This window comes from Dermacentor albipictus, chromosome 1 (assembly GCF_038994185.2).
Source record: "Dermacentor albipictus isolate Rhodes 1998 colony chromosome 1, USDA_Dalb.pri_finalv2, whole genome shotgun sequence".
NCBI lineage: Eukaryota > Metazoa > Arthropoda > Arachnida > Ixodida > Ixodidae > Dermacentor > Dermacentor albipictus.
The window spans coordinates 288464241-288488640 of NC_091821.1; the positions used below are offsets into that span (position 1 = coordinate 288464241).

The window sequence follows — 24400 nt, forward strand, 5'->3', positions numbered from 1 at the left end:
CACTCTGAATGAAAATGGCAATCGAAAGGAAACGACGGTTGGCCGCAATGGCTGTCGTTTTGTCCGAATTGGATGATGACGAGTGCTTGTTTCATCGAAAGAGGTCTTGTTATGCTCTCGTGTCCGCATAATCGGTGAGAGCCATGTCCCACAACGCGGCGAACTGCTCCACGAGATGTAAGAACAAAGTTACCTCATCCATTCAGGTTCATTTCAGTCGCTCTTGTGCGAATCGCACGCTCGCGAACAGACACGAATGGTGTCAGCAGCGATGAAGCTGTTTCAGAAAGATCCCAAAGCCGCGCTTGTTGCCAGACTGTAGAGCATGCTAGGCTAAATCCGCAGCATTCGACTCCCAAAATCCGGATGCGAAAAATAGCACGGCATTTGGGGTGCGATCTTGTACGCGTTCCAAAATAGAACGGAGGCGGTCCGTTCTACCGAGCCGCACATGGTTGGTCAGTTTGAACGGTGAAGAACGCCATGACGTCAATTGTGAAGTGATATCTGCTGTCAATCATTCCGTGTTGTCTGCTATCGGACAAACGCAACGGAACGGACCGCCAATTTCGCGACGGAAAGAACGGACCGCCTCCGTTCGAGTTTGGAACGCGTACAAGATCGCGCCCTTGTTGTCCGTGGGGGTCGCGGATGACGCGCGGACGGCACAAATCCGTGACGCGTAGTCACGTGATGCGCCGTCCGTCGTGTAGATCCACCATGAAGAGAGGAAATGCTAATCTTACCGACGCTGCACATTTTTTATTTATTTATTTATTTAGAAAACACCTTACAGGCCCAGTCGGGTATTGAGTAAGGGGGGCAATGTAACAAAGAACTGTTAAGTACAATGGAAACAACTCAAAAATAAACCTAAGACAACTGTACAGTGGCTGAACTAAAAACAAAACAAAGCACAGCATGATCAAGCATAGCGGATATATAAAAGGAAGGAGATTATGTAAAAAGCATGCACAGGCGTTCACGAAATATTTTACGATCAGTTATCGTGACGATATCATCGGGAAGACCATTCCGGTGGATATGCCACGAGGTACAGCAGATAAATTGAAAGCAGTGGTTTTACCGAAAATGCGCTAGAAGCTAAAATGACTATGTAATCTTGAAGACGTACGGACGGGGGTTTTGAGGGGTAATATGCATGGCTTATCGGAATGAACATATTTGTGAAATAGACAGAGCAAAGCAATCTTCCGGCGGGTGTCTAGGGGCTGTAAAGAAATATTGAGCTTGATCTGCGTTATACTTGACTTTCGATCAAAATTCCGAGTTATATGTCGGGCAGCTCTGTTCTGGATGCGTTCCAGCATGGTTATTGAATATTCTTGGTGTGGTGACCATACAGCTGATGCAAATTCTAATTGCGGGCGTACAAATGTCAGGTATGCTAATTTACGCACGTCAGCAGATGAATTTTGCAAGTTGCGCCTCAGAAAGCCAAGGGTTTTAGATGCAGTTGCGCAAATTGTAGTGATATGCGGAGACCAAGAAAGGTTACTAGTGAGGTTTACACAAGGTATTTGTAAGTAGTGGTACGTGACAGGTTCGTGTTATTTATGGTGTATGTGAATATGGAGCTAGTGCACTTGCGTGAGAATGATATATTATTACATTTGTAAGGGTTAAGAGACATTTTCCATATATTACACCAGTCGGTAATAATGTGAAGGTCATGCCGCAAGGCAGTATGATCGTTAATAGAATTAATTTGTCGGTAAACAATGCAATCGTCGGCGAACAGTCGTATGCAGGAGGAAATGTTTGAAGGTAGGTCGTTAATAAATATTAGGAAAAGCAGAGGCCCTAACACACTCCCCTGTGGTACACCAGACGTGACCTCAGTGACAGGAGAAAAAGTTTCTAAGCCAAGAAAGGGTTAGTGAGTCGATACCTAGATGAGATATTTTAGAAATGAGCCAGCAATGGGCAACGCGATCAAATGCTTTTGAAAAGTCCAGGAAAATGGCGTCTATTTGTTGACTGTTGTTCATACTGCTATGTAGATCGGTGGTAAATTCTAGTAACTGTGTTTCACAAGATAGACCTTTCCTGAAGCCATGCTGTTTCTGAAAGAAAAAGTTATTCTTTTCTAGGTGCGTGTAAATGTGCGAGGCGATTATGTGTTCAAATAGTTTGCATGACACAGATGTTAGCGATATTGGGCGATAGTTTTCAGGCCTATGTCTATCTCCAGTTTTAAAAATGGGGACAACCTTCGCAATCTTCCAGTCAACGGGCAAGACACCAGACGACAAGGACTGCTTAAAGATATGATATAGGATGACACTTGAAGTAGATACTGTGTTTTTTAATAGCTTAGTGTTAATATTGTCAATACCACAAGCAGATGTGGTTTTAAGTCCGTTAATGAGGCTAACAATGCCTTCCGTTGAGATATTTATGGGTGCCATAAATGGGTAATCGTAATCCGGAACCACTGGAATATCAGAATGGTCTTCCCTCGTAAAAACAAAAGAAAAATATGCATTAAATAGTGATGAACATTCCCCGTCTGAAAGAGGTTGTTGTTTGTCGTCTAGCAGAGAAATATCAGAAGTGTGACCGGGTATTAACGGTTGCCAAAATTTTTGCGGATTAGTCTTCAGGAGAGAAGGTAAGTCGTGAGCGAAGTACTTGTCTTTAGAAGTGCGTAAGGCTAAAGTGTACTCACTAAGGAAATTTTTGTACTTGCTCCATGAGGACTCTCCCGATTTATAGCATTGCGGTACAGACGTTTTTTTTTTTTTTTATTACGTAGTGTTCGAAGTTTTTTATTGAACCATGGTTTAGATTTGTCGTTCGCTGCCGAAACGTACGGAATATATTTGTCTTTGTAAAGTATCCAGTTTTCGTTAACGGAACGTTGGGAAAAAGACGGAAAGAATGAGTCACTGTTGATGGAAATGTAGTTAGCTTTGTTGTAATCCCGAATTTTTTTATGTTGAAACCCAGTGAATAACATGGGAATTCGGAGCATCAGCTGAAGCAGCTTATGGTCACTGAAACCGTCAGAAATTAACACAGGACACACGGTTTCAGGTGCGGTAGTTAGTGCCAAATCTAAGAGGTTATTGTCACGGGTGGGTTGATTGATTACCTGAGAAAGATTTAAGTCCAAGGTTAATTCAATGAAATCGGTTGCGTGCTTGCACGACGATGACAAGCATGGCCAATTGATTTGGGGAAAATTGAAATCGCCAAGCAGATAAACATAACTAGTTGAACATTTCTGCATGGCAGTAACAATGCTTTCGCGTAGTTTATCAACAAATGGAAGGGACACTTCAGGGGGGCGGTAACAGACACCAACTAATATGTTTCCACAAATGGTTTGACAGGCAGCCCAGATAATCTCAAGTGATGAGGTGTCAACTTCATAAGAAGAAATCCTTTTATATATTGCAAGTAAGACACCACCGCCCTTTTTATCATTGTGGTCATGCCGATAAATGCTGAATATGTCACTTTCTATAAAAATTTCACTATCTGAAACATCGTGGTGTAGCCATGTTTCTGTTAGAGCTAGAACGTCGGGTTTGCTATCTTCTATAAAGGAACAAAATATATCGCGCTTATTTAGTATGCTGCGTATGTTAGTGTACGATATTGTGAGCAAACGAGATGATTCAGTAGAAGAGGGAAGTTTAGGGACCTGCGCCCCCGTAGATTTCTTTAGCTATCTGTTACATAATACGACGGTGTCTCTATCAACATTGTACATGTATTCCTTGTTGTTAATGCGCATCTTGTCAAGTGAAAGTTTGCAGGGTTTGTCCTGTGCTCTTGCATATTCTAACAGCTTTTTTCTTGCTAAGTGAGTGCTTGGCGCGAAATCCTCGCGGACAGATCAGCGGGAGCCTTTTAGCTTCCTTGCAGAAGCCAAAATATTCTGTTTGTCTTTAAATGTGACAAGCTTAGCGATTATTGGCCTGCATTTGTCATGAGCGAATCGACCAATTCTGTGCACTCGTTCAAACTGGTCGCTTGATAAAGTAAGCCCCAGCCTTTCAGCGCAGAGTTTGACGACGTTTTGCTCTGAAGTCGTCCAATCTTCACCGGACTCATCGCTGATGCCAAAAAACAGTAAATTTGATCTACGTAATCTGTTTTCGGCGTCCTCGCACCTTGAGGCTATGGTTTTTAACTGGCGTGAAAATGACTGGATGCCGTCAGGTATGTCTGTCCCAAAGGTTTCGCGTAGGCTAAGGGTCGACTTGAGAGTGGCGACTCTGTCCTTAAGGCATTTCACCTCAACATCTGTGGCGTCCTGCTTCTCTTTTATCCCCTTAAGCTCCACCAAAATTGCAGTTTGGCCTGCTGCTATCCTGCGTACAATGTCTAAAACAGAATCTTCAGGTCCAGGATTAAGTTCGACATCCCCAGACAGCATCAATCGCAACAAGTTGCACAAAGCAGCAGAGTGCGCGTTTGACACTGTCATAGAGCTCAATCGGGCACGACACCGCTATTAGACAGCGATTATTGCACTTATAGCCACTGGTATTGTCCAGGTAACTAACCTGAAACAACAGAAGCGGTGAGCGTCCCATTGTCGTAGCGGCGTCGTGCCCAGCAGAGAGCAGTTGTGGCGGGCTTTTATATTGCGCGCCGGATCCGATGTTCGTGCTGGTGCATTGCCTGCGTTGCCAGGTGATGATTCCGTCATCCGCCAAAGCTGGTGCCGCACGTAGGCGCTCCCTCGTTCTGCGGTAGATCGACGATACCATTGTTGACAGGGCTCGGCCAAGGGGACCACGCATGCGCGTCCAAGGTACGTGACACACCCACGGAGCCAAGTTCCAGAATGACGGGAGGCCGGCAGGTCAGCCCGAGCAGGAGGAACTGTTACAACAGAAGCGGTGAGCGTCCCATTGTCGTAGCGGCGTCGGCTCAACAGGCCAATGAGAGTGCTGACACGTGAGCTTGAAGCTCGCCAGATCCATCTAACAATTTGTGCGTCGTACATGACAGCATAATCAACATTTAATCATCGATTTATTTCAACTACCATGTACGTCGACGTTGCTTCTTTAGTGCTGATACTTTGTTGACCCGCCCCCCCCTTTCTTCAAGGATACTTCTGACAGTGAAAAATAACACTGAATGTCCACATCAACAGGAACGGGCATAAGATGCAACCATTTGCGACCTTTCTAACAGAAGCTTGTATTGCCTCACTGGTGTCGGTGTTACCGCGCGAAAAAACCCAAGCTGCGCAAAAATAGAAATTGCTTATCAGGCTGCGGATTCGAACCACCGACCTCCGGATCGCGAGACCACCACGCTAACCGATTCAGCCACTGTCAGTTCATCAAACGCTGCCTTTAAGGTGGGTAAGTAGAAGCAGCGCAAGGCATGAGCCAATCACGGGCATCCCCTTCTTCCAGAGGAGGGAAAGGGTGTGTTCGCGTGTTTGCTCGCCCTACACCCGCAGTTTCCCACACCAGTTCAGGCCCAGCAGTCAGATGGGGAGGCCGCGTTTGGTCTGTTCTGCCAAAGAGCAGGCTGCATTGAAGGAATGGCAGTGGGAGCAGGCCACGTGTTGTGCGTTTGGCCAAAGAACAGGCAGTGTTTGATTGATGGCACCGGGAACTCATTCGAGAAAGGGGTCGACGTTGACGTGCCGCCCTCGCCGTGAGGCGTTACAAAGAGCCTCAGATCCCAAGCTTCGCTTGCACCCCGCTTCACAGCAGTGGAAGGGCAGTAACTTTTTTGGCCTCCATCCTTGTGTAATAGTCCAAGCATGCTCTTGCTAAATAGAATCATTCTTGGCAACTAAAGGTTAGTGTTTAAGTGCAATTAAAGCTCCTCATTGGAACAGTCTCCAGGACTTCAGAATTTCACGATAAGTAGAATACCATTTTGTTGGTAAGTACCACGGCAGAGATAGTGACCTATAGGTAGATAATGAAAGAGCCAGTATTCAGTAAAAACTTATAAATGTAAAAAAATTTGGCCTAGTCTAGTTTAGAGTAATTGGCAAACCTGTTTTTGCAGTCTTATACTAGTGAAGGTTTAGCACTACAGGACTGTGCCAGTTCCATTCCAACTACATCTGCCCAATTGATGCCATTATAGATTAACATTACTGAATATATTCTGCAATCACATTATTTATTCATAAATTACACTTGCGCAGGTAACATGCATGTACTGTCAAGAAGAGTAGATATGAGAGAGATTATACAGCTCGCAACGCACTGCAAAAATGAAAGGTCACAAAGCAAATATGTTCTTGTTAAAGAAGCATAACATTATCTGCAATGTTGTTAGAACTTCAAAAATAAGTTTTTTGTTGAAAGTTGTAAACAACTATAGTAAGAATTTCATTTAAAGTTGGAGAAATAGTACAACTCTTGGCATTCTGGGGAGTTAAAAAGAGTGGAATTAAGAAATCTCAACTTTGTCAAGTAGGAATGAAATGGAGGGCCCACCCCATTTTGCAACTTTACTGTGGACCAGTGTATGCCAACATGGGAAGTAAGAAAAGAAATTTGGGTATTTCATGGTGCATGTAGATCCATAGACTTTTGTTCCCAACGGTATCTTTTGATGACATGCCCAGTCTTTTTTTTTCTAGTCACTTGTTGCACTTTAATGCGATAAAATCTACTTGAACCTCTTGTGGTCGCAAGATCCGCAGGTGAGCTCGTTCCCTCAATCAGTTGCCACCACCCAGTCTCTACTCAACCATATCTTGTGAACAATATATACATCTTTTTTTTTTCTGCCTCCTAGCATTTTGGGTGATATCCTGAGTGATGAAAACAAGCACTCCATAAAATCAGCAACATCTATCATTACAACAGATTCATAACAATAGTGCAGCCACTACATTGTTTTAGCTTTCCATACTAAATAAACTCACTGGGTCTGCGTTAGTGTGGGCAGGGGTAAGCTTGCACACGTAAGTTTTTGGTAACATTCATAACAAAGCAAACAAGCCTTCAGGACTATAAACCTTTGAGTCACATCAGCTACGTGGGAGCAAAATATACATTCAAAAAACAGGAAAAATAGGCACACTGTTATGTGCCACTAATCCTTTCCTAAAAAGCTGCAAGAATTTTAGGCGGTTTTGATAGAACTATAGCATGGCACAAAACTGATGGTGCTGTGCATTTGGTCACTGCAAGCAGCTGTACATTGTTAACCTCTCTGGCCAATCATGTCTGCTGCAGAAGCATCCCTAGTATGTCTCCCAATTTCAAGATACTTGATTTAGTGCAGTATCACTCTTTGTTGACCTTTTTATCAGACTGACGCAGACTACATGGTATAAAAAATTGGGCACTGAAAGCACCATGCCCCGCTCTGCTTTAATTGTTTCGCTTAAATCTTTTGTGTACCCAGCAGAAATTCTAGATTCTAAGCTTTTGTTTTAAATGTAACAAACCTCGTCAAATTTGGTGCAGTGGTTGCCGAGAAAAACGAATACTCCGTTTACATGTATTTAGATTGGAACACCCGAGCTAAAACTTCCTCTTAAACGCGCCCGCCACGCGGAGGCATTGCCGAGCCCAAACCGAAGGAGCAGTACGGGATCCACATTTTCTCTGCTGGAGGCACCGCCAAATTATACTGAACAAAGAAACGTTGCGTACCCTTAGTACACGTACAAATTTCCTCTTTATAGCGACAATGTAGGGGACTGCGGCTTGCACTGGCAGCCGGCTTTACCTATGCGCCGCCAGTCTGGTTCCTCAGACGTGTAACGATTGCGACAGTGTACGCGGCGCAAAAAGCACCTGGGAGTCCTGCAAGACCAGACAAAACCTTGCTTATGTGCATTATCTAACTCCTTCTCATTACCGTTAAACAAAACTCGAGAACGCAGTAAAGAATTTCGTATTGAGCTGAGAGTACGCTGCACAAGGTCTACTGAAAGACGGAACTTTTAACGACAGCTTCTAGGCTAACTTCAAGATGCATCGATAAGCAACTGTTCAATAACTGTAGAATAAATACGTCCACTTGCCTGTCTGTTCACGCCAATACCGCAAGCTCTTTTCAGAAGCACGAGACGGGCGCTGAAAAGCGTCGAGACATTTCATTCGGCGAAATTAACCGCTTGCATTTCCAATGCAGCGAAAAATCAAGTGAACGATTAGAGTGTATTAACGACTTCGACGATGCAATCGGCCATTTTGGGAAGCTTTAGGCATGGATCGGCTTGGCTATTAGCCCCGAGAACGAACACGAGCGGCGCTGCGAGCGCCGCTCGCGTGACGTCAGGGCACGGACTCGCGCCTGTCGTCTGCTACAGTTCGGGCGTTGTCCGGGCGCTTTCTGCGGTGTTTTCGTTTGTTCGCCCTCGTTCTCTCTGCTTGTATACTTATGGTGGTCGTCTCAAATATATTTTTACGACGTCTTCCTTTGCGAACATTTATTCAAAGAGCTAAGTTCTTAGACAACAATGCAGCTCTCGAAGGCAACGCTACAGTGCCAGCCGAAGCGACGCAGACCAGCCCACTGCGGGTTTTTCATACGCGGATAGACAATCACAAAAGCATAGCCTATAGGAATCCAGTTATGATACCATACCTGCCGCGGTGCAACAAGTATGTCACAAAGCTGGCTATATATGACTTCTACAGCAGTCACGTTGATTTTATTCCGCTAAAACAGGTTTGCTCACGACGAGTAGTTCATAGTATAATATCGAATTTTTGCATTTCCTCACAGAAACGCTCGGCAGTAGCACGGGGACTTAACTAATACTGGAGCTTAGATTCTACACGCCTCACTTGCTTCTTTACCTGCTTGTCAACATTAGGCGGTTCTTCACATGTTTATTTTTTTTAAGCGGCGGAAACTTGAAGTAAAGTTAATGAAGGCTTACAGCTATTTACAGAGTACAAATAGGAATGTACCAATATATATTCCCTTTTCCGTGCTACACGTTCAACTCGCCTCTTTAGAGCGCGTTTGCTAATGATTAATAATGTATGTTATGTTCCTCTTTTTTTGTCTATGTTACCTAGTGTATATCATTTATTTATTTCAATGCCGCAGTGTGTTTTGCATTGTTATTGTGGAAATATTTTACTGTTCTTTCATATATTGTATAACTGCAATGTTTTATGGCCACTAAATAAATGTAATTTATATGGCGTTTGATGTGTTACCCCATGCAGCCATATCGTACCTAAGGGGGTGAGGTTACCTCAAGCCACGTCTGTGCGGCTTTTTTCCCTCATCCACCTCCATTTACCACTCCGCTGTACATGTGTGTGTGTGTAAATGGAAATTAATAAATCAAATCAAACTCACTTGAGAAATTTACTGGTGCTTGTTGCTTGAGGAATATACATGACGAATCTGTTTGGCGAACAGACACAGGCTGCTCGGCCCAATTTTTTTAGTGAAGCATGCCTGCTGGACCGCATAGCTGCAGCCAGAAAGACGTCGAAGCGTCAATGACTAGTAGTATGGGACATATTCAAGATATCGAAATTCCCCCGGTGGAGGGTCAGAAATCAAGTGAAAGTATATGCAAGGCTTGTGGTGCTTTCTTTATGAATGTTTGCGATTGGATTGGAGCAAACTTAATTTAGCCTTAATTTATGTACCGACGAAGCGAATTGTTATCCGTTTGTATAATTAAATAACGCTGGATCGAGACATTGTGAGACAGAAGGTGCTTGAATTTTCCTTTTGTAGGCAATCTAAGCTGCGGTGTAGTAGCTCGAGAATACTTTAGCCATTCCAGTTGGCGCTGTAAAAAAATGCTTTATGGTTTTAATTCGAAGTTGTAGTGAACTGATGGGTTTCGCGAACATAGCGTGCCTCGCCATACGGACAGTCGATTGCTACCGTTACGTGATCAGGGGTGTGCCATATTGTCGATAAAGGCTACTGAGGGCCACTATGAAACATTTCATCACTTTCAATTGAGTGGCTCTCGATCTTAACAACGAAACTTTTCTCTCAGGTGATTGCTACTATGGTGTTTGTGAATTAACTATGTAAATACTCTACATGACGTGCCGTCGTGTTAGCAGCCATGAGCAATTCGTTTTTTGGAGGCCTGTTTCAGAGGGGGATGAAAGTAGCAGCAAACTTTTTCATAAGAAATGCGCGCCTAATTTTTTACGCAACAATGAATGGCTATATTTGAATAGAACAACACACCAGAGTAATAGGAATCGTGATGACAGCTTCGCTGGGCAGTGTCTTTCTAACATCGGATAACATGTTGACGCCAATTACCAAATTTTTCTTATCTCATAGCTAAATACTAAATGAATGTTAAGTGCTTAGCGAAGCATCATACACAACTTCGTGCGTTGAATTTGCAGATATTCTTTTTTTAGTCAAAATCTACCGATAGACACGGCGCATATATGCGTTGCAAAACCTAGTAGACCCCTTTAACGCTACTTAGCTTGCGATATCCAAGCCGCAAAGTTTCTCGACTCACACGCCTTTGAAGAGGAAACTGTGGTTAAGGTATGGCAGCTGAAAGAAGCCGACGTATTCTTCAATACGTACGGCTCGAGCCACCCATACCTCAAGCATACACGAAGGGAACGAGCGCGCGCGGCAGCCGAGCGAGCCGGAGCGAGCGGCGTCTTGGCCGTGACGTCACTCGCGAGAGGGCGCCACTCCTAATTCTCGCCGCTAATAGATGCGCACAACCTTTGGAAGCAACTTTCTTCTTCTTTTTTTTTTGTCGCCAGACAAAAATCGCTGTGTTAATCTTTTTTTTTTTTACAGAGAAGATATGTTTATATTAAGGGTATGGTGGCTAGCATACACTCTTAAGCATAATTACACCCTCTTGCCACACAACGATAATCGTCATCTGCTTGTCCGCATTTCCTTTCTTTAACGCGGCGAGCCCGGTACTTTCCAGTAACGAACGGCATGCGCGTTATCATTCCCGACAGGAAAGTAACAGGCAATGCTATCATGCTGATAACGCGTGTGCCGTTCGTTAGTGTAAACGCCGCCAGAAGTGAGGAACAATTCCGTGTGTCTTGAATGACGCTTGTACAGTTATCAGTCAAACCGCCTAATGTTGCCACTTCTCTGCTGTGCTTATGTGGGCTTTTTTCTAACCTTTCACAGTGGGTGCAGCATGTCCAGAACCACAGCGTCCTGCAGTCTATCCTGTTGCACGGGACTGGTGGCCACGCATCGTTACACAACTTCCCAAATAACAATAAGAGTCAGTTTGGCACTTAGTAGAGCAGTATACGAGGGATCAAAAAAAAATGTGATTGTTCCGCAAATATGTTCCGCAAATATATATTTCTCTATCATTCTTCTAGAGGTAATTCAAAAAACGAAACTATAGTCGGATGCAACTTAAGTATGCAGCGAAGCCCCGCCCACGGCCTCATAACCGCCAGCCACTGTTCCTCTGCGAGGCTGCAAATAATTCATACTTCAAACTTTTCCTGTTAGGCAAATAAGGCGGTGACCACAAAAATAAAATTATTAGCGCAAAATTTTATACATTTTCCCTCGCTTATTAAAGTATAATGGCGAAAGTCGAATTCTTTTCGAACTGAAAATTATAAAATGCTTGCTTTGCTGCAACTATTTGTTTTCAAGTTTCAGTGCAGTTGGCAGTGAAGTTTCATGAGTAAAACGAGTTCAGCAGTGAAATGAACTGTACCGCAGACTTTTGAAGAGTGAAATGCTCAGACTCCATACACTTTGTCCATGCCTGTTGCACACCTCACTGCTTCCGCCGATGAAAAGGCTCTTCAAGAACAGCAGACTCTCCGGATCTATCAAGTAGGATGCATTGTTGAAAAGGCCACATGACGATGATTTTGTTTGCTTTTGTGATTGGCTGGCTAAGCAACACAACCCCGCGCGGTTCACGTGCCATGGTTGCTATGTATTCTACTATAGAAATCTTTAATTTACATTTTCACTTGTTTACTTGTTCTTAATAGAGTTCTTCCTGCAGTTCTTTCCAGCGTGAGTCCATTTGATGTGGTTCCTTGTTTGCCATGTAAAGGAGAGGTGCATCTCACAGGCCTTATGTGTCTTTATGGTGAATGGTGGGCATTATTCATATTTGTATAATAAAGGTACCCTTCCCCTAATTTGCATAGGAAGGAGACCTAAGGTTGTCCCCCCCCCCTCGAAAAAAATTACAGCGTACGCGCCTGCCCTGTTGCCATTGATGAAACGACACAGAGGAATGCATAGAGCAAACTTTAGAGTCGGAAGGCTCGCATCGATGTCACTGGTTGTCCTTTCCCATTGTGCACCATTAAAAGCACTCATTGGAGTTAAAACAATGTTTGACTAGTTGCTAACATATTTCATAGTTTCCTTCCAGCGCAGACCCTCACTCCAGAATGCTGCAGGTCACACTGAACATTAATTTCCAAGTTTCAGTGCACTTCCTGAACCGCCCCCACTGCCAGATCCATCGACAGTAATTTTGGGTAGTTATTCCCATAAAACTTCTGGGTTCCTTGCCTTGGCACTCAACCTCAGTACACTGTAGCTACTAGTATAGGTGAGAAAATTATGCCGTATAAACAGAATGAAAGGCAATTTCCTAAACATGCAAAAGCATGCAAGTTCCTTCAACGCGCAAAAAGCATGGATAGCAGGCATATTTCTAATTTAGTGTGTTCACTGTGTGAAAGCTTACATTTACATATATGGAAGCATAGAACGAATGTTTCAAAGCATTAATTACATCCTTGAGCTTAATAATTAACCTTAAAAATTCCGTATAATTTGGGCAATTTAATCTTACACATAAAACCAATTCATTCAGTTTTGCAGACACTAAGTGGGATCACAAGTTTCACTATGTCTTTTGGAAGAACGACACAGGAACATATTTTCTGCTGCAAAATGTTTTCCTGTAAAACATCTAATTGGGAAGAAAAGCATTCTAAAACAATACAAGGTTTTCAACTTACTTATCCCAAATGAAATATGCAGTAATCTTTGCCAGTCTGTCTTTTATAGTTCTTTTAACAAAGAAATTATTGCCATGTGATGCTTTGTGCACTACACACAAAATTCAGTGAATGACAATGTCATTCATGCTTAAAATAAAAAAGAACACTGCTTCCCCAAGTGTTGCTAGCGGCTACTTCCTAATATAGGTTATAGGCACTCAAAGTTCAAAATTTTCGAGTGGAAATAAGAGTGAAGAAAGGCAAATAAGGAGGTTAAAGTGAAAACACTGTATTAGGCACACCTGCAACTAATAGAGAAGAAAACTCAACTAACAACTCCATGGAGGTAATAGCAGAAGTGTCAAAGTATGGAAGAAAATAAACGAAGCACTAAATCGGAAGTCAGTCGATACACAAACGGATACGTTGAACATTGATTGCACTTTTGTAGGTGGTACAGAACTTGCAGACCATTTTAACAATTTTTTTGTTAAAGTAGGATGCATAGATCACGACATTCAAGATACAATGCATGCCGCTTCATTAAGAGAATCTTTATTCCTAAAGCCTACTAGCATCCCTGAGATGATTACAACATTTCCATCCTTGAAGAATAGCCATAGTCGATACGTCGATGATTTAGAAATTAGGCCAATTAAGTACGTCGTAGACTTACTTGCAACTGCAGTAATGTACATTTTTAAGATTTTCCTGTCAACCGGAGTTTTCCTGCGTAATATGCAGGTAGCGAGAGTAATAGTTCACAAAGGAGGTGACAAAAATAATATGGGCAATTATCGGCCAGTATCTATACTTCCTGTGCTATCAAAGGGACTCGAAAAAATTTTTAACTTTCATATCGATAATTTTTCGCAAAAACATAGCCTGCTAACCGACTGTCAACACGGGTTTAAGAAAAAGCGGTCTACGGAAACTGCTTTAAGTATACAGAAGAAGCTTACTCTAGAGAACACTGAAAAAAATTTTCTGACTTTAGGGTTATACTTAGACTTCAGCAAAGCCTTTGATAGGGTCAACCAGAAATTGCTGCTGATAAAGCTGGAAACATATGGCTTCCGAGGAATAACACTTGAACTTATCTGATCTTATTTAGAAAGCCGACGTCAGTTTGCTGAAATTAATGAGAACAGATCGCAGATAAAATCTTTGACAGCGGGTGTGCCCCAAGGTAGCATTCTTGGCCTGATACTTTTCCTGTATTACATTAGTGATATTGTACAAGTGAGCGATATGTGTAAATTTGTCCGTATGCAGATCATTGCTCTGTTTTCTTTACAGGTAAAGATTTAAAAGAAATAACACCTATAGCAAGCTCCGTTTGTTATGGACTTCGAGCATGGTCTAAGGCAAACGGCCTCATCCTCAATGAAACCAAAACAAAATGCGTTGTTTTTCATGCTCTGGGAAGTTTTACTACATTGTCAGATAATATTGTGTGGGGTCTGTATAAAATTAACATTACGTCATCCATAAAAACCCTAGGCATAATACTCACAGAGCATATGTCCTGGAATGAACACGTTAGTCATATTTGCTCAAAGGTATGAAAAGTTGTTGGTGTGTTAAATTGCAATTGAAGTGCATTACCTTTTCAAGTTAAGCGTCTCATTTATCATGCTCTTCTCCATCCACACCTCAGTTACTGTTCACTTATATAGGGTATCACTACAGCGCAAAATATTCAAATGCTGGAAATACTTCATGAGAAAGCAATTCGGGCGATAGCGAACGTTTGTTTTTTCGAGCATACGCAAGAGCTTTTCCAACAAAACAGAATAATCAGAGCCCGTGACATATATAAATTCAAAACATTACTAAGCTATAGAAATGCTATGCTGGGAAAACTCGATTCATTCCTAGCCCCGGCAACTCTACAACAAAATAGAAGTGCATATTCATATCGTCACCAGGCACCATGGCAGATCCCTTTTTCACATACTAAATATGGCTGCCAATGCCTTAAACATACACTACCTTCCCTACTTAACTATTTTAACCAACATGTTGATGTGTTATCTCTAAACATAACTAAAATATTGGATTTGTTCTTATAGATGTGTATTGTCAACTGCTCCAACAGTTCCGTAGAACTTGTCATATATTCTCATTTTGTTTATACGTTCACACTAGTAACTACTATTCCTAGAATCCAGGTTTCCACTGCAGTGATTGTGCCCGAACCACGTGGCAGGGTTTCGTGTCGTAAACTGGATGCTGCAAAGGGCGTCTTCACGTTTGTTAAAATTCAAGGATGTGACGACGCCCTGGGCTACGTTGCCGAGATGTCTGTCGCGAAAGCAGCAGCCTATATGCAGATTTTTCTTTTTTTATGTTTTTTAACATAGATGCACATATATATTTGCAAGTATGTAAAATAATTTCTAAAAAAAAAAGAACGTTTCCTGATGGTAACTTGTGTTTATTGTAAACTTCTGTGAAATTTGTTATATCTATATATGTATGTGTGTGTATGTATATATGTGTATATATGTATACATATATTGTTTTTGCATTCTTATTTATTTATTTTACAATACTGCAGGCCATCGTCGGGCCCATGCAGGAGTGGTTACAACATGGAATACAGTACAAAAAAAAGAATAAACTTAAACTAGTGTATCCAAAACAAAGAGCATTAGCACACACAAAAATGAACATACTCAATAAATATATACACTGTTTAAATGAGCCGTCCGGGAAGCAGGCGAAACAGCGTTTACCATAAGAATGCATCTACAGAGGCTGCATATGAAATACAGGTAATATCACCATTCGAATTCTAGATTCTCAATACTGTCAATAATTGCGTTGGCAGATGGGCAATTTACGGCTCTAGAGGGTAGTATGTTCCAATGGGAAATGGCGTGTGGGAATAAAGAGTACTTGCGAGTGTTATTATGGCTGGGATGGTGTTGTATTGATTTATTATGGTTGGTTCAGGCAGAAAGTCTGAATGGCGCTTGAATGTATGTTACTTGTGGTACTCAATAGGAGCCGTGATAAAGTAAGCATAGAAATTTTAATCTGGAAATCATTCTACGTTGAGCCAGTGATTGAACGTTAGCCTTGACGCGCAGGTTTGTAATGCTCGTTTGACGTGAATATTGTGAATATATAAATCTCAATGCTAAGTTCTTTATGCGTTCTAGTTTCTCGGTTAAATACTTCTGGTGTGGGGCCCAAATAATGTCAGCATACTCTAAAGAGGGTCTAATGAGGGTTCTGTGTGCATTTAACACTAGGAGGTGTGTTTCTAACTTTTCTTCTCAAGAAATGTAGTTTACCTAGGGCCTTGTCATACATATTATTTATATGAGTTTCCCAATCTAATTTCATTGTAGGAGTGACCCCGAGATATGTGACCTCCTCGTATTTTCTTAGTGATATATTGTTTATTGTGTATGTAAACTGAAGCGCATTTTTCTTGTGAGTGAAGGAGATACTGGTAGTTTTTGATGCATTCAGTTTCATCCCCCTGTAACGGGGGTTTATTCGGCTCGTAGAGCAGCAGCGACAAACTCAGCACCAGCAGGTAGGGCGCAGCCAGTGAACGAACTGGGTACGTGCCACGCGGTGGCAACGGGGCTTTTCAGCCTGCCGATCTTCTTCGTCACAAATCCCCCCGGAATTGAAGAGTAGCCATCCTGGCAACCTAGGAAGAGGTGGGCGGATCGTAATACTGCTTCAGCCGGTCAATGTGCACAGTCTCTCGCCCCCGACGACGCAGATCGGAAGATGGCGATACGGGTTCGACCACGTAGTTCATTGGTGATGTTTGTGCAACTACGCGGTAGGGCCCGTGGTACTTCGGGAGGAGCTTGGACGAAAAGCCAGGAGCAGCAACAGGCGGGACCCAAAGCCACACGAGTGAGTCGACGGGGAAGGGGTGAGGGGGAGGATTGAGGTCATGGCATTCTTTTTGGCGGCACTGTTGAGCAGACGTTAACGAACGGGCCAGTTGGTGGCATTTCTCGGCGTGCTGAGCAACCGTAGAAACAGGCGAGCATTCAGCAGGGTCCAGCCGGTACGGGAGAACTGTATCAATGGTGCTGGAGGGATGGCGGCCAGCCGTAAAGCAGAAAAAATGGTGAGAATCCGGTGGTGGCTTGAGAGGCAGTGTTATATGCGTAAGTGACGAACGGAAGTACAAGGTCCCAGTTGGAGTGGTCAGATGCAACATAAATTGATAGCATGTCACCAAGAGTTCTGTTGAATCGTTCTGTTAAGCCATTGGTCTGTGGATGATAAGCAGTAGTAGTGCGGTGAATAATTTGGCATTCAGATAAGAGTGACTGCAGGACATCTGAGAGGAATACGCAGCCCCGATCGCTCAACAGTTCACATGGTGTGCCATGGCGGAGAACGAAGTTGTTTATAATGAACGAGGCGATGTTTTTTGCTGATGCGGCAGGCAAGGCGGCGGTTTCAGCATACCGTGTCAAATGATCTACGGCGACAACAATCCATCGGTTGCCCGCGCCAGTAGATGGAAGAGGCCCATAGATATCAATGCCGACACGGTCAAATGGCTGAGCTGGGCAGGGAAGTGGTTGGAGAGATGTGGTGGAGAGATGCGGGACACATTGGCATTGCTGGCAGGCAATGCAGGAGCGTAAATATTTGTGGACGAAGGTGTACATCCCTCGCTAATAATATTGTAGGCAAAGCCGTGTGCAAGTTTTTGACACTCCGCCGTGACCACACTGTGGGTCAGAATGAAAAGCGGAGCAGAACTCTTGTCGTAGGTGGCGAGGCACTACTAAAAGCCATTTGCAGCCCTCATTGTGGTAGTTGCGGCGGTATAAAAGTCCATCCTGGATTGTGAAATGCTGCACCTGTCGGCGTAGCGCTCGAGGTGCCGAAGTTGCCGGAGGATTTGACAAAAAGTCGAACACCATGACGATCCATGGGTCTTTTTGTTGCTCCGATGCCATGTCCAGGATGTCAAGTGGTGAGATGTCATGTCTGTCGGTAGAAGTGCTGCTGTCTGAAGTCACTGGAAAGCGCGAGAGGGCATCGGCGCCAGCGTGTTTGCGTCAAGAGCGATAAACGACACGGATATCATATTCCTGGATTCGGAGGGCCCACCAAGCGAGGCGGCCCGACGGGTCTTTTAGGTTGGACAACCAGCTAAGAGCGTGATAATCCGTCACCACATCAAAGCATCGACCGTAGACATATGGACGAAATTTTTGAAGAGCCCATACGATAGCCAGGCACTCTTTTTCTGTTACTGAGTAATTGGCCTCAGGTTTCATGAGGGCACGACTGGCATAGGTGACTACGTATTCGGCATTAGTGTTCTTGCGTTGTGCGAGCACGGCACCAAGGCCGACACCACTGGCGTCAGTGTGAAGTTCTGTAGGTGCGCTGGGATCAAAATGCCGCAAGATTGACGGAGACGTGAGTAGGTGATTGTGACGAAGAAGATCGGCAGGCTGAAAAGCCCCGTTGCCATCGCGTGACACGTACCCAGCACCTCCACCAATTGTAAAGGGGGTTTATTCGGCTTGTAGAGCAGCAGCGACAAACTCAGCACCAGCAGGTAGGGCGCAGCCAGCGAACGAACTGGGTACGTGCCATGCGATGGCAACGGGACTTTTCAGCCTGCCGATCTTCTTCGTCACACCACAAATGTTGCACCAATTTTGTACAGCAGCTAACGAATCATTTAGTTTTACCTGATCCTCTCTGGTATTTGTAGCCAGGCCAGCAGCTGGGCGAACAACAACTTTATTGCGGTTGCGCAAGTTACATATATAGTGAAGCCTACGTGACGTAACAGATGACGGGATCACTGGTGCGGCCCCAAATTCACAGTTCTTCGCTAACACACGCAGTTCTGTTAGCCACTCGTTAAACATCTCGCCTTCTTTTTGGTTCCTTGAACCGAAACGGAATTCTTGGAATGTTAAGTTCATTGCAGGCTTGTAATGATCCTCAAATTTCTTAATCAGAACTTCAACGTCATTCCTGTCTTCCGCTTCATCGAACTTGAAGGTACTGTACGACTTCCTAGCCTCTTCGCCTATGGTAACTAGCAACGTGGCTGCTTGAACGTCTTTTGGCTGCTTGTTCAATTGCGTAACAATGGAAAACAGCAGAAACTCACTTTTCCAAGTTTTCCAGGCAATCCAAGGGTCGTGCGACGGATCCATAGGCTTCGGGGGCGGTAGTAGCGTGGACGCCATCGACATATTGGCTGGGTTTCGCTGCCACCGCTGCTACCATGTAGCCAGGCCAGCAGTTGGGCGAGCAACAACTTTATTGCGGTTGCGCAAGTTACATATATAGTGAAGCCTACGTGAGGTAACAGATCACGGGATTACTGGTGCGCCGTGACGACTGCAGATTCAGCCGTGCTACAGTATTCACTGTTGTGTACACTACGCGTTAATCGGCGAATAGGCGCATTTGAATAGGCGGCTGAGCGCATGAACGAATATCATTGATGTAGATCAGAAATAGGAGGGGCGCAAGAACCGAGCGTTGTGGAACACCAGAAAAAAAACGTTGATGTAATCAGATGTAATATCATTCACAGCTACGCATTGCTTTCGGTTTTCGAGATAGTTCTTGATCCACGATGCTGTTTTCTCGTGTACACCAATGGCAATTAGTTCTGGGTAATAAGATCTGGATGAGGAATAACATCAAAGGCCTTTGAAATATCTAAGAAAATGGCATCTATTTGGCTTCTGTTATTTATTGATGTAGCTACATGATGGGTTAACTCAGCTGAGTAATAGTACTTAGACTTGAACAGAATCCATGTTGCCGGCTGTATTGTAGGTTATTATTCTCTAAGTGCAATATTATGGCCTTATAAATAATATGTTCGAACAATTTACTGGATGTACATGTTAATGAAACAGGTCTATAGTTACGTCGAGTTTAGAGCCCGATTTGTGCACAGGTATTACTTTGGCCCTTCGCCAGTCATCAGGTATCACTGAAGTTTCCAAAGATTGCCTGTAAATTACGTGTAAGTATTTTGACGTCCAAACTGCATGTTTTTGCAAAAAAGCATTTGATATAAGATCAGAGCCACAGGGATTCTTTACATCCAGTTTTTGTAAGAGTAAAAAAATTCCTTGTTGGTCAATATCTATTTCAGGCATTGGATTCTCGAACTGATACTGTGGAGAGGGACCGTTAAAGGTAGTTCTGTTAAATACAGATTGAAAAAATTCATTAAATTTGCTTGCTATGACGTCAGGTTGAACAACTGTCTCGTTCGAAACAGTAATCTGCGATACGGTGTGCCGCTCCCTCGATAGGTAGCGCCAGAATTTTTGTGGTTTATTCGTCAGGTAAGAAGGCAGAGTAACAGTGAAAAAACGCTCCTTGGCCATATGGATCTTATATTGTAGTAAGCGTATGAGATCTTGAAGGTCACGTGTGGTTTTCTTTCTGCGCTTCCTCTTAATTTTTCGTTTTAAATGTATTACTTCGCGCGATACCCAAGGATGTTCTCTGTTCACTCGTTTCTTTCTGGAGGGAATGTAGTTTTCTTCACAAAAGTGCACAATACGCTAAAAACATAACCATAATTAATTTACGTCATGAAGTAATGAAAACTGAAAAAAGCAGGCGTTTAAATATTCTGAGATAGCATTGTCATCCGCTCTTGAGTAATCCCTGATAACAGCAATCGATGGCTTAACGCGTTCACGGTTTCCTAAAATTGGACAGGAGAATACAATCATTTTATGGTCCGAAATGCTATTTTCAACGTTTAATGTGTTATTTTGAAATAGACTGCTTACGAACATCAGATGAAGCACAGAACATGACGGACCAGCTATTCTAGTTGGTTCGGAAACTAGCTGGTCTAAAGAAAAGGTAAATGACATGAACAACAGAGATTCAGCACTTTTTGCGTCACAGCTGTTGTGCGAAAGATTAGACCAGTTGATTCCTGGTAAATTGAAATCACCTGTGATGATAATATTGGAACGTGAATTAGTGTGTTGTGCAATGTAATTGTGCATAATGTCTAGGTATACAGGGGGCGCATTCGGAGGTCGATATAGGCCACCCAGAAATATGCTTTTTCCATTAAATGTAAGTTTACACCATACGCTTTCATGGTCAGGTATGCTGTTTAAAACTGTGAATTTTATGTTAGATTTAATTGCGACAGCAACACCTCCCCCCCCGCGATTCTCTGTCTTTCCGTATGAGCCGATAAGGCGGAAACACTTCGGAATCCTGGACGCTTTCGTGAAGCCAGGTTTCCGTGATGACTATAACGTGTGGGTGATGGGCTGCAACTATGCTTTCAGGTAGGCTGAAGTTATTGAATACACTGCGCGCATTCGGTGATAACACTCTGATACATTTCGTACATTGTTGTCACGTGCAATCGCGAGCTGCTGAGCCAGCATGTGCAGAAGTTATCGGTTTAGATAGTTCAATTCTTCTGTCCTCACACTCATTCCATATGAAGGTTTTGCCATTTATTTTTAGTTTATCAAATGCCAGAGATACCTTTGCCCCTTTCGCCTTGTCACTTACTGCAGAATGCCATAATTTAGCAAGTGTGTCGCGTACTTTCTTTGAGAAATCTTCGGATATTGAAATCTGGGTGTTTTTCAGCTAGAAGCAGCTGGATAATATTTTGTTTTTCTCAGCGAAGTTGAATAGCCTGATAATAACGGGGCGTGTCCTTTGGCTTTGCTTTGTACCAATTTTGTGAAGTCGTTCTATTGAGTTAACTTCTATTCCTAGGATCTTCCTAAATATACCGTCTCACACTTCTTCTTCAAGTGTGCATCTTCAAGTGTTCAAGTGTAACATCTTCAGCAGAGCTCTCTCTTAATCCATAAATTACTAGGTTATTCCGCCTACTTCTATTTTCTAGATCATCGACCTTCGATGCCAGAAATTCTACTTGCGTCATGGTAGATTTACAAGATTCCTCGCAGTGTACTATCTTGTCTTCGCATTCTTTCCATAATCCCCTTTCATTCTCAATAACTGTCATTCTTTCTTGCAAATCTGCAACTATTGTCTCCACGTGCTTGATATTTGTAGACAGTTGTTTCAGTGTTTTGTTCGTTTCCTTTTGTTCTCTTAGAATGCGTTTCATTAGTTCCCGCTGCGAACATTCATCTGAATCAGAGTCAGGACCTGGATTTTGTTCAACGTCTCCGAATGTTAGTAACATTAAGCAGACAACATTAAAACAATCTTGCAAAATAGCAACACAGCATTGTGGACTTTGGAGCACCATTAACGTTACGTCATTGTCTCTAGTTGAAGAGACTAAATGCTGGTCACTAACCTGTGCGATCAGAAAAAATTCGATCAGCATCCGTACTCGTTCAGTGCTTCCAAGTCCACTGAAGGTAACGTCGAAAAGGCTGCTGCTTTTATCCGGGTGCCATGGTGTCTCTGTCGACGTCACCGTGCTGGTCAGGTGGTCCCAGTGCAGTGCACATGGTACAGCTTCCTGCGACTTGTTTCGTCCGATGAAGCCAGCAGGGCAGACAGCCAGAGGTAGCAGTAGATAGGCCTGATGCAGCGCATGCTCAGACCCTGCGTCGATGAATCCGGTCCTCGACAGCACGATCTGTGCAATCAGAAAAAATTTGATCAGCATCCGCGCTCGTTTGGTGCTTCCAAGTCCACTATGATATATGCAACTGAGCCTGTGTTAAATAATAATATGCAAGATAACAGATTATAATTGTATACTGGGAGTCATTTGACACAACTGTATTACAACTAGTTTCCATGTAATAACATGAAAATTTCTATAAGTATTTGCGCTTAAAAACTCTTATATCCACACTTTATCCGTAATTGTATTGCTACACCAGCTGCTTCCGTGCCTGTCTGGGAGACCGGAACTTTGTCAAGCCGAAGAGAATTCGGCTTTTTTTCCGGCTCTCCCTTTTTCACCTTGTATCCAGTGGTGAAAATAAAAATTATGATGATGATGATGATGATGTAGCAGAATATGTTCACAGAAGTGAAATGCCACTGTACTGAATTTTGTTAAACTGAAAGGCATTTGCATTGGGTTGAATGGCGTTTCGATGGGGGATATAAAAACGTTCGTACAGCTGAATAATTTGTTCAAGTGACGTTCAAGTGGTAGTTTACTGTATATTGGTTTTCTTGGATAAAAAATTTACTTGGAAACAGTGCCTTGTATGTCCTCATTTTTTCTTAAACATTGCTCGATGAACAAGAGGTGCAAAAAGACACCTTTCTATTTTGTCTCTTCTGACCTAACTGGCATTTGGCAAATACCTCTTGCGTGCGAGAGAAAGTAAGGAGGGGGAGGGGGGGGGGTATATTGGAAAAAGTTTGGCAGTGTTTGGCTCCTCCTGGGGTGGTGTTAGAGGTGTGTATGAACCACTGCTTAGATAAATCGAACTCAGTACCTTTTTCTCAGTACAAGCATTCGTGAATGTTAACTTGTTATTCCAGTAGTTTAAAAATGCCTGCATAGGCCCTATATCACAATATGTCCCAAGCCTCCTATATTTTTTTTTTATTTAAAAGGACTTGAAAGAATTCGAACTTCACTGTTAATGAAAAGAATGTTACAACTTTCAATAGCAAGGGATTGCTGTTATCAAGACTCCACAAAATGATGCAAAAAGAGCTGTTCTGCCATGAACAATTTTCAATATTGTAATTCTGAGAAGCGGTTATTAAGTCTTGAGGAGAAAGTTTGTTGAATGTATGTTCCAGCTTGTAAACCGCGCACAAACTATTTGAGGGCGGTAAGATTTTTTATTGTTTAATATCAAGAGTTGACGAACAGCCACAGTTCAGCAATGTCATGTGTTTTCTCATTTTGAAGAGCAAAAATTATTTCAACATATCTGAGCTATCAACCCTACAATAGTCATGACATTAGCCATTAATCAAGTGGGGGACAAAGATTACAATTTTTATCCTGTGTACATTTAGTTGGTCTAATAGGGCGATGGTTCATCTCAATATCCCCACTCACCAGAGGGCTACAGGATTGGGACACCGCCTGGGCATATGTAGGAATAAAATTAAGGCACCGACTATGTGGGCAATGAAGCTATGAAGCAATGAAGGGATGGTCAGAACATATGCAGTAAGCATTATCATGGTACCACACCTATTGGTGCTGCTGCTGCCTTGCCCGCTGAAGAGGGGCAATCCAGTGGTGATTTTTGTAGACAGTGCCATCGACATCATGATGATTGAAAAGTCTGAAATGGTATCATTGTGTACATTATTCACATAGCCCAGTGGGTCACTGGACAAACTATGACTGTTTCCCAAACAGAAGATAAATCAGTCCATGCTTGCATGGAGGAAAAATTGCACAAGCTTAGCAAGAGTCAATGACAAGAATGCAGGAAAGTGAAACACTGTGGCAACAAGGCAAAGAAAAAGAACTGCATGAAGCACAGAGATCTAAGCATCGTGCCAGTGCTGCTAGAGGATTGCTCACTCAATATGAAAGTTCAGTTCCA

General features: G+C 43.0%; 1 protein-coding gene across 18 annotated transcripts in view; it reads right to left on the reverse strand.

Annotated features, from left to right (window-relative positions):
• LOC139046723 (uncharacterized) overlaps positions 1-24400 on the reverse strand; it is a 48469-nt gene that overhangs the window by 17600 nt on the left and 6469 nt on the right. For 3 of the 18 annotated variants that reach the window (XM_070531416.1, XM_070531414.1, XM_070531415.1), the window contains 4 exons: positions 24040-24133; positions 22216-22503; positions 19039-19147; positions 4542-4725 (listed from right to left, as the gene is read on the reverse strand). In XM_070531416.1, the coding sequence (XP_070387517.1) occupies positions 4542-4725; positions 19039-19147; positions 22216-22245 (323 nt within the window). In that variant the 5' untranslated portion in view covers positions 22246-22503; positions 24040-24133. Of the gene's footprint in view, positions 1-4541; positions 4864-7625; positions 7772-7999; positions 9069-19038; positions 19148-22215; positions 22504-24039; positions 24134-24400 lie in introns of those variants that run through there. The other 15 variants (XR_011511231.1, XR_011511229.1, XR_011511220.1 and 12 more) reach the window with 12 other exon arrangements.